Genomic DNA, 15,486 nt, shown 5'->3' with positions numbered 1-15,486 from the left:
TTAGTGGGCCATCCGTGCAAGGCAGATGACGCTGCAAATCATCTAGCGCCAACAAAATGGATCCAAAACAGCCCCAACATCAAGGGCCGTCGGCCGCAGTTTCGGCGGTTGGTGCAATCCCCGCGGTTTTGGCTACCGCGTAATACATAAGGGTTCACATTGCCAGAAGCTTTAGGATGCACTCTCCATTTGTTCAAATAAGGCTGCAGCGTTCTCCGCCAACCACAGGTAAAGTATAATGCCTGACGCGTTTCGAACAAAGTAGTTCTTCCTCATAGGCAGATTAGACTTTTTTAAATCAGGAGGCAAAGACCGCAGCTTGACATATAACCCATCACTTTATTGGCCCCCAGGTGGAGCCTTGTAGAACTTTTGCTTTGCATGTTGGGATCAGCAGTCCATGCATATAAACCTTGAAGATCATCAGCTTCTAAAAAGTCAATCAAAATGTACATAGTTACAATAATGCCATTAGTGGGCCATCCGTGCAAGGCAGATGACGCTGCAAATCATCTAGCGCCAACAAAATGGATCCAAAACAGCCCCAACATCAAGGGCCGTCGGCCGCAGTTTCGGCGGTTGGTGCAATCCCCGCGGTTTTGGCTACCGCGTAATACATAAGGGTTCACATTGCCAGAAGCTTTAGGATGCACTCTCCATTTGTTCAAATAAGGCTGCAGCGTTCTCCGCCAACCACAGGTAAAGTATAATGCCTGACGCGTTTCGAACAAAGTAGTTCTTCCTCATAGGCAGATTAGACTTTTTTAAATCAGGAGGCAAAGACCGCAGCTTGACATATAACCCATCACTTTATTGGCCCCCAGGTGGAGCCTTGTAGAACTTTTGCTTTGCATGTTGGGATCAGCAGTCCATGCATATAAACCTTGAAGATCATCAGCTTCTAAAAAGTCAATCAAAATGTACATAGTTACAATAATGCCATTAGTGGGCCATCCGTGCAAGGCAGATGACGCTGCAAATCATCTAGCGCCAACAAAATGGATCCAAAACAGCCCCAACATCAAGGGCCGTCGGCCGCAGTTTCGGCGGTTGGTGCAATCCCCGCGGTTTTGGCTACCGCGTAATACATAAGGGTTCACATTGCCAGAAGCTTTAGGATGCACTCTCCATTTGTTCAAATAAGGCTGCAGCGTTCTCCGCCAACCAAAGGTAAAGTATAATGCCTGACGCGTTTCGAACAAAGTAGTTCTTCCTCATAGGCAGATTAGACTTTTTTAAATCAGGAGGCAAAGACCGCAGCTTGACATATAACCCATCACTTTATTGGCCCCCAGGTGGAGCCTTGTAGAACTTTTGCTTTGCATGTTGGGATCAGCAGTCCATGCATATAAACCTTGAAGATCATCAGCTTCTAAAAAGTCAATCAAAATGTACATAGTTACAATAATGCCATTAGTGGGCCATCCGTGCAAGGCAGATGACGCTGCAAATCATCTAGCGCCAACAAAATGGATCCAAAACAGCCCCAACATCAAGGGCCGTCGGCCGCAGTTTCGGCGGTTGGTGCAATCCCCGCGGTTTTGGCTACCGCGTAATACATAAGGGTTCACATTGCCAGAAGCTTTAGGATGCACTCTCCATTTGTTCAAATAAGGCTGCAGCGTTCTCCGCCAACCACAGGTAAAGTATAATGCCTGACGCGTTTCGAACAAAGTAGTTCTTCCTCATAGGCAGATTAGACTTTTTTAAATCAGGAGGCAAAGACCGCAGCTTGACATATAACCCATCACTTTATTGGCCCCCAGGTGGAGCCTTGTAGAACTTTTGCTTTGCATGTTGGGATCAGCAGTCCATGCATATAAACCTTGAAGATCATCAGCTTCTAAAAAGTCAATCAAAATGTACATAGTTACAATAATGCCATTAGTGGGCCATCCGTGCAAGGCAGATGACGCTGCAAATCATCTAGCGCCAACAAAATGGATCCAAAACAGCCCCAACATCAAGGGCCGTCGGCCGCAGTTTCGGCGGTTGGTGCAATCCCCGCGGTTTTGGCTACCGCGTAATACATAAGGGTTCACATTGCCAGAAGCTTTAGGATGCACTCTCCATTTGTTCAAATAAGGCTGCAGCGTTCTCCGCCAACCACAGGTAAAGTATAATGCCTGACGCGTTTCGAACAAAGTAGTTCTTCCTCATAGGCAGATTAGACTTTTTTAAATCAGGAGGCAAAGACCGCAGCTTGACATATAACCCATCACTTTATTGGCCCCCAGGTGGAGCCTTGTAGAACTTTTGCTTTGCATGTTGGGATCAGCAGTCCATGCATATAAACCTTGAAGATCATCAGCTTCTAAAAAGTCAATCAAAATGTACATAGTTACAATAATGCCATTAGTGGGCCATCCGTGCAAGGCAGATGACGCTGCAAATCATCTAGCGCCAACAAAATGGATCCAAAACAGCCCCAACATCAAGGGCCGTCGGCCGCAGTTTCGGCGGTTGGTGCAATCCCCGCGGTTTTGGCTACCGCGTAATACATAAGGGTTCACATTGCCAGAAGCTTTAGGATGCACTCTCCATTTGTTCAAATAAGGCTGCAGCGTTCTCCGCCAACCACAGGTAAAGTATAATGCCTGACGCGTTTCGAACAAAGTAGTTCTTCCTCATAGGCAGATTAGACTTTTTTAAATCAGGAGGCAAAGACCGCAGCTTGACATATAACCCATCACTTTATTGGCCCCCAGGTGGAGCCTTGTAGAACTTTTGCTTTGCATGTTGGGATCAGCAGTCCATGCATATAAACCTTGAAGATCATCAGCTTCTAAAAAGTCAATCAAAATGTACATAGTTACAATAATGCCATTAGTGGGCCATCCGTGCAAGGCAGATGACGCTGCAAATCATCTAGCGCCAACAAAATGGATCCAAAACAGCCCCAACATCAAGGGCCGTCGGCCGCAGTTTCGGCGGTTGGTGCAATCCCCGCGGTTTTGGCTACCGCGTAATACATAAGGGTTCACATTGCCAGAAGCTTTAGGATGCACTCTCCATTTGTTCAAATAAGGCTGCAGCGTTCTCCGCCAACCACAGGTAAAGTATAATGCCTGACGCGTTTCGAACCAACCGCCGAAACTGCGGCCGACGGCCGACGGCCTGAGATGTTGATGGCACCCAGGTGATGTCCAGTAAACTGCCGCACTGGTTTTGGTATCCTACAATGCTGCTCCGAAAATTGGCGTGCGGCGGCCCGGGGGGGGGGGGGGTGGGGGAGGCGGCGTGAACGGGCCTCCCCAGGTGGCGGCCATCCAGCTGAGTTGCGCCCGCTCTTGCGGCTACAGCGTCTCGCTCACCATGTTGTTGAGTTGCTCCCACTCTTGCAGTACAGCGATAGGCGGCTGCAACATGACTCTTAAAATGGCGGACGGCTCTTCGGTTTTGGGCCTGGTCCACTGAAATGGCCCTGGGACACCTTGGAACTCGGACGCTTGCCTGCTAGGGCTTGGGCTCCATTCTCGAAAAGCGTCCCCTCAGCCGTGAAGATTCTACAAAAGTCTTGGGGGCCCCCGACTCCCGCAGGCTTCCGGTGGGGAGCGGCTGCCATGATTGCTCGTGGAATGACCACGACGGAGCCACGAGATGGTGGTGCTCTCATGCTGACGCCAGCTTCAGTCTGAATGATCCAGAAACAAGGTGGGGCTTTCATCGTTTGGGAAAACAAAATGTTCTAAACCAATGAAAAGTGTTATTTTTAGGTCATATGACCAAACCTTCCATCTTTAGGAAACCAAAAGTAAAATGAACCAATGAAAAGTTTTATAAACAAGTCACATGACCTGTTCTGCGGCATAGGGCTACAAAAAGCGTAGAAAATCCGTTGGCACGTGAGGCGGCGTCAGTAGCGGACCGATGTGCGAATAGGCCGAAGGCAGCACAACGCGTCGAGATCCGGATGGCACCGAGGTGGTGTCCAGCAAATTGCCGCACTGGTGTGGCCATCCTACAATGCTGCGCCGAAAGACGGCATGTCCAGCTGAGTTGCGGTCACTCTTGCGGTACAGTGACTCGAACGCGCCGAGATCCGGATGGCACCGAGGTGGTGTCCAGCAAATTGCCGCACTGGTGTGGCCATCCTACAATGCTGCGCCGAAAGACGGCGTGTCCAGCTGAGTTCCGGTCACTTTTGCGGTACAGTGACTCGAACGCGCCGAGATCCGGATGGCACGAGGTGGTGTCCAGCAAATTGCCGCACTGGTGTGGCCATCCTACAATGCTGCGCCGAAAGACGGCGTGTCCAGCTGAGTTGCGGTCACTCTTGCGGTACAGTGAGTCGAACGTGCCGAGATCCGGATGGCACCGAGGTTGTGTCCAGCAAGTTGCCGCACTGGTGTGGCCATCCTACAATGCTGCGCCGAAAGTCAAATGAAATCAAGTGAGAGGCCTAATTTCACTTGTGTGTGTTGTCGACGCACTTATTATAAGAATCAGACTAAGTTGAAGACTGTCTGAAGCTTATTTGCACCTGCTGCAGGTTCACTATTGCCCTGGTGTGGCCAAAGGTCGCATATGACATAGGCGGCCGGCTCCCGAGGTCCGGCGGAACTTTTTTCCTTTTCCTTTCTGCTTCTTTTCCTACAATCCGTTTCATCTGAAGACACGACCAGGTCCCTGAATGTGTGCAGGGGGACGCTATTGATTGAATGAAAATGGCGGCTTGACACAAAGCTGACTCAAGCGTTGCTGTTGATGCTATACAGACAAAAATTGGTTTTCAGTTTGTACATTCTTCAGGATTTTTTTTTCTATCCAAGTCTGATTGAGAGTTTGTAGAAAAATGGCTTCAGATTTTCCACATACTACTCTTCAACATTCTTCCTAAATGTAACAATGTGAAACTCACTAGGAGAACGGCTGTTTCTGTTTCCTTTCAAAATGCTGCCAACAATATTTTCTGAATGGAAGACACCATCTTGTAGCATAAAGGGCCGAAAGGGGTTCTGGTCTGGCCGATGGTTGGTGGAGACATTTTGACTATATCTTGGACCTGCCCGGCCTCGCCCAAAATGGCGCCGGTATAAATGGGACTCGTAACTCCTTGCCCGCAAATGTATATCTAGAAAATGTTATTGTAAGTGGCCCTGTCGTATTTTAATTACAAAATGTACGTTCACCGATTCCGCAACTGTTAGACACCTTTGTTCTTGCAACCTAATGGCCCGCTCGTTACGTTCCTCTACAGTGTAAATGTCTCCTCATCATATACGATTTCAGTTTGCTCCGTGGCCGGCCCACGTGGTTATAGGCCCGTATTTGTATACTGACATTTTCACAATAAAGGTTTTTAAAACAAAACACGGTAGTAGTATTTACATTGGTAAAGTTTTTACTTTTAGTCACTGTTTTCGAATCAGTAAAAGGCAAGTGAAATAAAGTAGTCCAATTACATGACGGATAAAAGGTATAATATGTAGGAACGCAGTAAAGATAAATGGTCAAGGGCAGTTGTGTTTTTCATTTCTGCAACATAAAGTGATCGATAAGAATCTGATAATCAGGCGTATCGGCGACTAAGACAGCAGGCCGAATCTCTTTTACTCAACGGCTCCGTCATGGAAGGAAGAAACGCCCTTTTTCTCGAAAAAGGAATATATTTTACTTGCAGGACAGTTGTAAATTTTCCGGGAAAGTACATTAGCCTGGAATATTATAACATATGTTTTAAAAAAAATAATGTTCGAAAACAATAAAAAGCGTAATTTTTAGGTCATATGACCAAGCTTTTCATCATTAAAATAACAAAAGTAAAATGAACCAATGAAAAGTTTTATATATATATATATATATGCAAAACAGATCACTCCAACGAAGAGACCAGAGGACACAGCGGGGAAATTTTACAGCGAACATTTATTCACAAATACAAGGCATAAAGCATTTTCGGCTCCTGCCTTCTGCGGATGTCTTCTTGCACTGGGTCCGTGACTCTTTCTGGAATCCAGAAGTTTGTGTGGCACATTGTGCAGGGTTACCCTTACCCTGAACACGGACCGCCCTGATTGACGGCCTCTACCCCTACCAAACTCTCCTTAATATATATATATATATATATATTTATATTTATATATTTATATATATATATTTATATATATATATATCACTGACACGTCTCCGTTACCACTCGAACAGAAGAGAGCAGACCCAAATCGTAGTACAATTAATCATTTATTTTTCTTCCCCACACCACCGCCATGACGTGTTTCAGCCTCCCACGAGGCCTTGATCACATGAAACATACATATATATATATATATATATATATATATATATATATATATATATATATATATATATATATATATATATGTGACCAAGGCCTCTGTGAAGGCCGAAACGTTATGCTGAGGTGCGCCTTCAACACGATTGAATAAATCACTGCTCACCTGCACTGGGCTCTCCTCTCTTCTTCTGCGCCGCTGGTATCCGTGAATTGGGCTCCTGGCGAGAGAAAGCTGAGATTGTTTATATATATATCTATATCTATATATATATATATATATATATATATATATATATATATATATATATATATATATATCTATATCTCTCTCTCTATATATATATATATATATATATATATATATATATATATATATATATATATATATATATATATATATATATATATATATTTATATTTATATTACAGCTCCAAGAAACCTCCCACCTCGGCAGGAAGAAAAGGCAGCACTCCCGGGGTGATTCAAAACGTCTTTTTAATCAGAGATTAGACAAACGCGTTTCGGAGAGACCTCCTTCGTCAGTGTCAAAGCGGCAAATACTTGCGGCACCATTTTAAAACACTTGATAGTATGTTGCATTGAGATATTCCCCAATGTAAAACAAGCATTGGCAAACCAATAGGATTGTGTTGGCTGACAGACATTTGGCTTTGTCAGTGCTTGTTTTGTCATGTTTTTTTGCAAACCTTTATTGTTATGAAAGATGCTGGGCCCTCGTTAATCAAAAAGCGGAAACTGACTAAAAGCAAAAGTATCTTTGGGTCTCAAGAAGCACACATTGCCATGGTCGTCCCAGACACTGAAGGGAACTACTTTGTGTGGGGATGCGCCCTGGGATTAAGGTAGGGGATTTTCATTTGGGAGCAGCAGCTACACTAGCCACACAGATAAGGGTGGCTCTCATAACCATAAAGAGGACATTTTCTTTTACTATCAGGCACTGGCTGTGGGACCTAGCCAAGGCATACATTTTGCTGGAGATAGGTTGATCTCTTAGAAGGGTGTGATCAGTTGGTTCAGTTCGTGATCAGGACAACGGCAAAAACAATTACAATATTCAGAATGATATATTCTCGATAACTTCAGTAATAATGTAAATTGCTTCTCTTGAAAATCTGACAAATCTTACACCTGTCTGAAGATGAATCTTTAATGTAGAAGGAAGAAAAGGGTGTTTTAATTCACAACTCTTGGGTCATCGTCATAGAGAAGCGACATCTCCACAGCAGTTCACCCCTTACAATGGCATAATGTAATAACAAAAAATAATAAAAATGTTATGTAAGTTGGTTGGCATAATGTAGGTAAATGTTATTTGGTATTGTGGTCTCCCTTCATGCATGGAACAATCAATTTGTTCCTACGGAGTATGTTTGTTTCTAATATATATTTATTGTTCCATCACATGAAAGGTAAATAAAGGAAATGTATACTGGCAAATATAACATAGTCACTGTTGTTTCCTTGCGATGGTCAGCCTTAATCTGATGGATGTGACAAGTGAAAATCATGCGCACAGGCATGATAAAATAATACATGAAGGGGAGATGTAAATATAAACTTGCACTTCTGTTTATTTCATAGAGGCTTTTTGTGAGTGCATGTCTGAAACCTGAAATGTGAAACCGATGTAAAGCCTTTATTAAGCAAGTATTTTGAAAGTAAATCAGCATTAAAAGTAATGTGGCATTGGCAAATCATTGCGTTTATTTGTACCCTGATTTGCTGTTGAACATTTTTAATTGTGATTGTCACAAAACACACTCTTAAATCTATCACTGTATCTATGTATTTTCAAAGAAAAACATGCGATCAAAAGCCTTTGATTAAGTACGTTTTGCAATTATATCAGATGCACAATTAAAAGTAATGTTGCACTAGCAAATCAAAATAAAAAAGAAACGCAATATGTTGAAGGGGCAACATTTAATTATGAATGCGTGTGAATTACTTTTACAACATGTGGTTAAACAGAGGTTTTGCATCGCATGATTTTGTTTGTAAACACGCACCCAAAAAAAGTCTTTAACACCTTAGCTGCGTGTAAACATTTCTCCCCAGTGCTGCGCTGTCCATTAGAACTAGTGCTGAATGGACGTTCAATGGTCGTGCGCAGCACTGGGGAGGTAGCGCTGCTGACGACCATTGGCCGTCAGCAGCACTTAAGGGGTTAAATTGAAGTGATCGAAGAGAGATTTAGCAACTTGTTTTGAAAGTCAATCATGGGCACCCAGGATTACAATTATATCAAATCCGATGCTGGACCGAGTGTTGACGTACACCAATCATGTGTAAAATAGCTGAACAGGTGCCCTCAGAAAACAGCGTCTGGCATTTGACCTTGTTCTTTGAATGCACAGTAAATGTGACGAGATAAGAACAAGATTTACAGGCCTGTTTACATAGATGCTTGGAGCAGTGAGTGAAAACACGACCACTCGTGTTAAGCGCTCTTTAACAAAGAAAAAAGTAATTCTTGAAACAGATCTTAAAATGCAAGCAGTGGAGAGATAGTGTAATTGGTCCATGTTTTTGAGGAGGGCTAAACACAGGAAGAGGCATGACAAATGAATGCCATGGACAAATGGGAAGAAAGAATATGAGAGCGATGATGGGGGCAGCAAATGGGAAGCTTATGGGCCAGCTGAAGTCCACAAAGTATATACATGTCTTTTCGAGACAGTGCGTGTGCTGGCTAGTCGAGACCTAAACACCAAATGATTTTTCCAAAAATCCCAATTTCCTTTTTTTGCAAATTGCATCTTCATTGTTAATATATATTTCTTCATGAGTAAAACTATTTTGGAATTTATCAACCATGCTCCTGTACTGCAGGTATCAAGGAATGGACTCAAACCAACAAAATGGAAAAAACTTCCTTTTGTAATCGTAAATCTTGATTGATGATGAAAGTAGTGTTAAATTAAACAGCAATGCACCACACTTCTAGACATAAGGAAGAAGAAAAGAGCAAAGTCATACCAATAGAATATCCAGAAGAAAACACAATCCAGTCCACTTGAAGGAAAGATCAGGGACAAAAAATTAGCATAGAGCAAAGTTTGTGACAGAAATCTCAGGCAAAGAAAGGTGTTATGATGCATCATCCGCTTATCAGGCCTCCTTTATATACACTTCGAACAGGAGCTGTTATCACAGGAAGAAACTCTGCAATATCTTGGATTTGTCTACTGACATACCCTGCAATGAAATGACTGCGATTACGGTGGTCGTTCACATTTGGAGAACCCCAAGTATGACATGCTGCTTGGCAAAAAGTTCTGGAGTCGTGCTGCTGCCCTTCGTACTCCACATGACTCACTGGAAACCCCTCTAAGTCTTGCAAGCAAAGAAGCAGCAGAATTACCAGTATGCTGAGGAAATGCAGTATCTGTCCCCCCCCATGCAGCACAGTGATAGAGAATGAGTGAATAACATCTTCTACCCATTTGAAGCCAGGCATTTGAGGTCAGCTCTTGGTACTGTTCTCTGTGCTGATTTCGGACACATGTAACATCAGGTCAGGTCAGGTTAGCACTAGAGGAAACACTTGTACCTCTCTTTTAGTTTACTTTAGATGAATTCCACAACTCCATAAACAGTGTAGAGATTATGGCCGTTCAATCACAAATTACATTGGAAAAGACTAAATAGGGAGACTCAGTGCAGGTATAAGTCATGTGGTTTAGGAATGGCTTGCTTTCTCAGTTCCTTTTCCTCATGCAGACAGTAGAATTGAATGGCATTATACACCTATTTATTTATAGGATATTGTTTACAGTGCTTTATTATGCATATACTGTCAATATATTTAAACAGTACAAGAGCAACCTTTCAGCATGCTATTGAGGACATTTTTAAATTTGTCATTTTGTATAGGGTTAGTAAAACTAGAATTTCAAATTTTATAGAGTTATTATATCCTGGATTTTGTTACATGTTAGAAGACATAAATAGTTTGATTTCAACTATTACAGTAAAAACCAATAAAGATACTCACACTGAATAAGGCTAATATCCTCATATTCCATCAACAAATAAATCTGAAGAATCAGCTGTGGAATGCTCTCCAAGAAGGTCTCAAATAGCCGGAGCATGCTCAGATCTGCCAATTCGTAAACGGCTGCTTTATGAATTTCAGGTGGAAGATTCTTTACTGCATTGAAGCCATTTTTCAGAATATGGAAATACCTTTAATATACAAAATAGAATAAACACACCCATTACATAGCTTTAAATATATTATTACAATTTGGCTGACATGCATGAGTCCCTGTCATCTTTGCTATTGTCCTCTAAATAATCCTTCCACAATCATATCCCGGACAATGACTTATTTCCCGCAAAATCTGAAATCTGACCCACTGAAAGAACCTGTTGTGGCTCCCCATATAGTTATAAATGCTGCCCTGCTGCACTATTTAAAAAAATGTAATTAAATTATCCCATCTATTGTACTAAGACTTGAAATTCCATAATATTTAATGGCTCTCTAACCATTTAACAACTCCTCAGGTCATACTATCTAGATCCAAATTATAACTATGAAGATAGAGGCAAATGAACTGAAATATCCCTAGCATATTAAGCACTCTCCTGTGATACCTCGTTCAAAGCACTCCTAATTTGGAAGAAACAGAATCACTGGAATGCGTATGCTTAAGGGTATAGAAAAACATTCCTTAACACAATAAATGATATTTAGAAGCTAGAGTTAAAAGTGTGATCTGTAGTGACATTTGTTGGCAGACTAATATTTCTAGCCACTGTATAAATTTCAATGTACTAATCAATTTATTCTCACTGCAGTTCAGTGCATACACTTAGCATGGAGCAACCCTTTCACCATTAATCTCCGCCTTATCAATCATTCCTTACCCAGAATGTTCTTCAGTGGACTAGAGAATGTAAGTGTTTTTTCAGAAATGAAATTCTAACTCCTCCAAACACACCAATAATGCCATAAAACATGTTCTTTCCAGCAAAGGCTGTGTAATATAAACTATAGCTACAGATTCAGGCAACTTAGTTCTCTGAAGAAGAAGAATGTCAAGATAAACTTAACCATTCAAAAACACAGGCTCTTTTAAGTGTTCAAATAGTTTTATTGGAGTTTAAATACAAGAAAAGTACAAATAGTAAATGAAATGAGTGATACAGGCTAGGCAAGGCATAACATATGTAAAAAGGTAACAAGGAACATATGAACCCCAAACACACATTCGGAAAGAGTTAAGTATGAGTCGCAGAGAGATAAGCCATGTCTCACAAAAGATATCGAGCTGAGTATACAGGGGGGGAACAGGGGAATAGGAAAAGAGGGATCAAGGGAATTCCAGTGGAGCAATTACTACAGGATTAAGTAAGAGGATATGGAAAAAGAGATAAAAAGATTATAGATAAGAGACAGCCCTAAAAAAGGTCAGGAAATCAGAATTGGATGCCCCAGAAACGTGAGCACCATGTTGGACATTGGTGTCCAATGTTTGCCAGACTGCGCTGGAAATAACCGGAGAAGACTGACTTTCACAGTGTAAAGTATGAGCACTACAAAGATAAGACCCCCAGGCCCATCAAGTGTGAAAAGAGACGTGATGGAAGGACTTCCATTCCGTAAGAATCACTTTGACTGCAATAGACAAAAGTAAGTCCAATAATGACATATCGGACTTGTCTAAAGGTAGAGTTGTTGAAGCCATTGGGCCCAATATAACCATAGAGAAGGACAATTTAATAGGAACATTAAAAATATACTTCAAGTGCTTCTGTATAGAAGTCCAATAATCATCTTAAAGTATTCAGTCAAAGAACATGTTGATGTGTTCCTGATTCCAACTCACAGCTCAAGAATTTATTATTATCCCTTAATTTCAATTTGTGTAGTCAAGCAGTTGTCTAGTGAAGCAAATGCATTGCAAAAACTTTCAGATTAGAACAGGGCAGGAGCAACTTTATTATAAAGAAAAAGATTCCCAATCAGAGACCAATCATGAGGAAAGATGTGCTCAAAAACTCCTTTGTCAAAGTGTTTGGGCCAAGTGGTATAGATGGATCAACACTGTGGCACTGACGGTTTCGATACAAATTTGTAAGCTTGGGAAGCTACATGCCCCGTATGAAGCCAAAGGGCTAGGAGATCAGCTAAGGATGAGAGGATTGAAATTGTGAAAGTTTGTCCTCAACTTTCAAAAAGCTATAGAAGTCTAGCTTAGTAAGATCATATTTTGTAGAAAGAGATGAAAAAGGAAGAGGATCACCATTAATGTTGTAAAAGTCCTGAATCGTCTTAATGCCTTTAGAAGCCCAAGCATTAGAAAGGTGAGGGTCAATATCAAAATTGAGTTTTGGATTAAACCAAAGAGAAGACCTCCTAGAGTTATTGAAGCGACTCTCAAGTCATTTGTTAATAGCTTTAAGAGCAGAAACTGTAGCCAAGAGGATTCTATGAGAATGACAATGGAAAATTTTCGACATGGAAATGAAGGAAGAAAGACTACATGGATGACGAAGAGATTGTTCAATATGTATGTATGGAGGAGAATAAGATGAATCCGGGGAAAACCAAAGCGCTACCTGAGATGCTACGAAATCCGTTTGGTACAAGCACCAGTCCTGGAAGTTACAACCACCCTGAACAACAGGTTTCCTAAGGACTTTATAAGAGATCCTTGCCCGTTTGTCTTTCCTCAAAAACCTAGCGGTAAGTTTGTCAAGCTCATGAAAGAAATTGGCTGGGAGTCTTATTGGCAGCACTGAAGATAAGAAACTAACTATTCATGTAATCATCAGTTTATGGGAATGTAATCTTCACCACCATGAAATACATTTGGGAGACCAGTTATTAAGAAGATCTTTCACTTTGGATAAAATAAAAAATTAGTTAAAAGAAACTGTTTCAAAAAGATCTCTACAAAACCAGATTCCGAAATATTTAAGACAAGAGGATTGCCACTTTAGACCTAAAGCACCCAAGTGGGAGGGAAAACAAACGGCGTTCAGAGGGAAAACCTTGGTTTTATCTTTATTTAGTGTATATACAGAGACTTTTGAAAAGTCTTGGATGATACTAATTAAAGAGGGAATGGCCAGCTCAGTATACTCAGAAAAAAATATGTATATCATCTGCATAAGTCGCCGTCTTAACAGTAAGACCACCAAATTGAAGGCCTTTAATGTTAGGGTCAAAATTAAGAAGTCTAAGTAGAGGATCAATAGTAAGTGAGTAAAGCAGGGGAGACAAAAGGGCACCCCTGTCTCGTTTTTTGTGAAGGTCAAAGAAAGAAGAAGTAGAGCCATTAATTCTAATGTTAGTCTTAGGATTCGCATATAAAATGTTAGTAAAAGATGAACCTAGGTCTTGAGGCTCCAAAACAGCAAGCAAGAAAGGCCAATAGACCTTATCAAACACCTTTTCAGCATCAAGAGCAATGGCAGCGGAGGGAAGTGATAACAGACGGGCTTTTTCTAGAATATGACAGAAGGTACCGATGTTATCTCTTGCGAGACGGCCTTTTACAAAACCAGTTTGAGAGTTATGAATTAGATTAGGTATACAAGATTCCTATCTGTTGGCTAGGATCTTCGCATAGATTTTGACTTGCATGTTTAAAAGCGAAATAGGGCAATAATTTTTAGGTTCACAGTGATCCTTGCCCTCCTTTGGAATGACCACAATAGTGGCCTCAGCAGCTGACACTGAGACGTAGCCCGACAGGGCATAGTGATCAAAAAATTAGGTCTCGCTAGCTATCGCGTAAGCGATGCTTTGCGAGATATTTAGTGGGGTTTCTGAAAGTGCTCCTAAACAGGCGGATCAGGTACAGTGCATGTGCGCCGGGCATGCGCACCATTTGTTAGCCTGGTACAGCTGTGCTCCTTGCATTCCCCCTCCCTTTTAGCTCATCTCTTTCAACAACAGCAGCAGCTGGCAGGCACAGTAAGGGGCAGAGCGGCGCATGCAATTAAACTCCTTTTACCCGATTATGTGTTTCTTTTTTTTTCTTTATTTGATTCAGAGGCTTTAAAAACGCAGGAAACAAAGTGCGATTATTTTCGTGGTCCAAGACTCAGCGTTTTAATTTCTGCATTTCGCAATGTCCTTTGATAAGTTAGGTACACAACAAGACAGATGACACACATTCCCTTTACTGCAGCTTTTTCACGAGTAGATGCAAACAGAACACTTGTTGCTTCATTATATGTCTGATATTTTTTTTCAGCCGAGCATCCACTGCACGTTTCTTTTATATTATTTCCTTAATGCGTTCCTATAAAAGATAAGATTAAAGACCCTTGTGTGGCTAAAACCTCCACTTAACACAATATTCACTTGTGTAACTCAACTAAGATAGTTGTCATCGCTGTTTTAGTGTACCAGTTCTTAATGTAAAATAGTTATAATAAAGTATTATTCCTGTTATGGATTCTTTTTGTGTCCTAATACTCGAGGAAGAGTTAAAATAAGTGGTTCCTAGAGCCTTACACATTTTTGAATGGTTGTAAAATGTGACGAAATTCAGCCTTTAAGCACAAAGATCATGATTGGAAGCCACTAAATATGTTGTCACTGCCGCAGGATGGTTCCAACCAGTGTCTCTTCACAAGGCAGGCATATCCACATACCTTTTCCGTGCCTCAGGAATCTGGCCTAGATTAATTATGTGCTAAGAAATGTTTTATTGTGTACTATACCGTGATGCCATATTCTGTGTGAAGTCTGTGTATTTCAACAAACGCCTAGAGGCGCTGCTGAATTTTGCACAGCCTGCTGGCAGACTCCTGCAGGATTACCACCACACCCACCTCCACCACAACCACGTCCACCACCCACCACCACCACCACCACCATATCACCACCACTACCACCACCACCACGTCCACCACCACCACCACCACGTCCACAATCACCACGTCCACAATCACCTCCACCACATCCACCACCACTGCATCCACCACCACTACATCCACCACCACTACGTCTACCACCACGACGTCCACCACCACCACGTCCACCACTACCACACCCACCACCACCACACCCACCTCCACCACCACCACCTCCACATCCACCACCATGTCCACCACCACTACCACCACCACCACCGCCACATCCACCACCACGTCCATAATCACGACCTCCACATCCACTGCCAAGTCCACCACCACCACGTCCACCACCACGTCCACAATCACCACCTCCACCACCACCCCCACCACCACTACGTCC

General features: G+C 42.1%; 1 protein-coding gene across 2 annotated transcripts in view; it reads right to left on the bottom strand.

Annotated features, from left to right (window-relative positions):
• Positions 1 to 15,486, bottom strand: part of XKR9 (XK related 9) — a 527,558-nt gene that overhangs the window by 144,874 nt on the left and 367,198 nt on the right. For both annotated transcript variants that reach the window (XM_086965865.1, XM_086965864.1), the window contains exon 3: positions 10,261 to 10,451. In XM_086965865.1, coding sequence (XP_086821991.1) covers positions 10,261 to 10,451 — 191 coding nt within the window. The remainder of the gene's footprint in view (positions 1 to 10,260; positions 10,452 to 15,486) is intronic.

Source organism: Lissotriton vulgaris, chromosome 4_1, assembly GCF_964263255.1.
Source record: "Lissotriton vulgaris chromosome 4_1, aLisVul1.2, whole genome shotgun sequence".
Taxonomy (NCBI): Eukaryota; Metazoa; Chordata; class Amphibia; order Caudata; family Salamandridae; genus Lissotriton; species Lissotriton vulgaris.
This window is presented reverse-complemented; position numbering and strand designations above follow the sequence as displayed.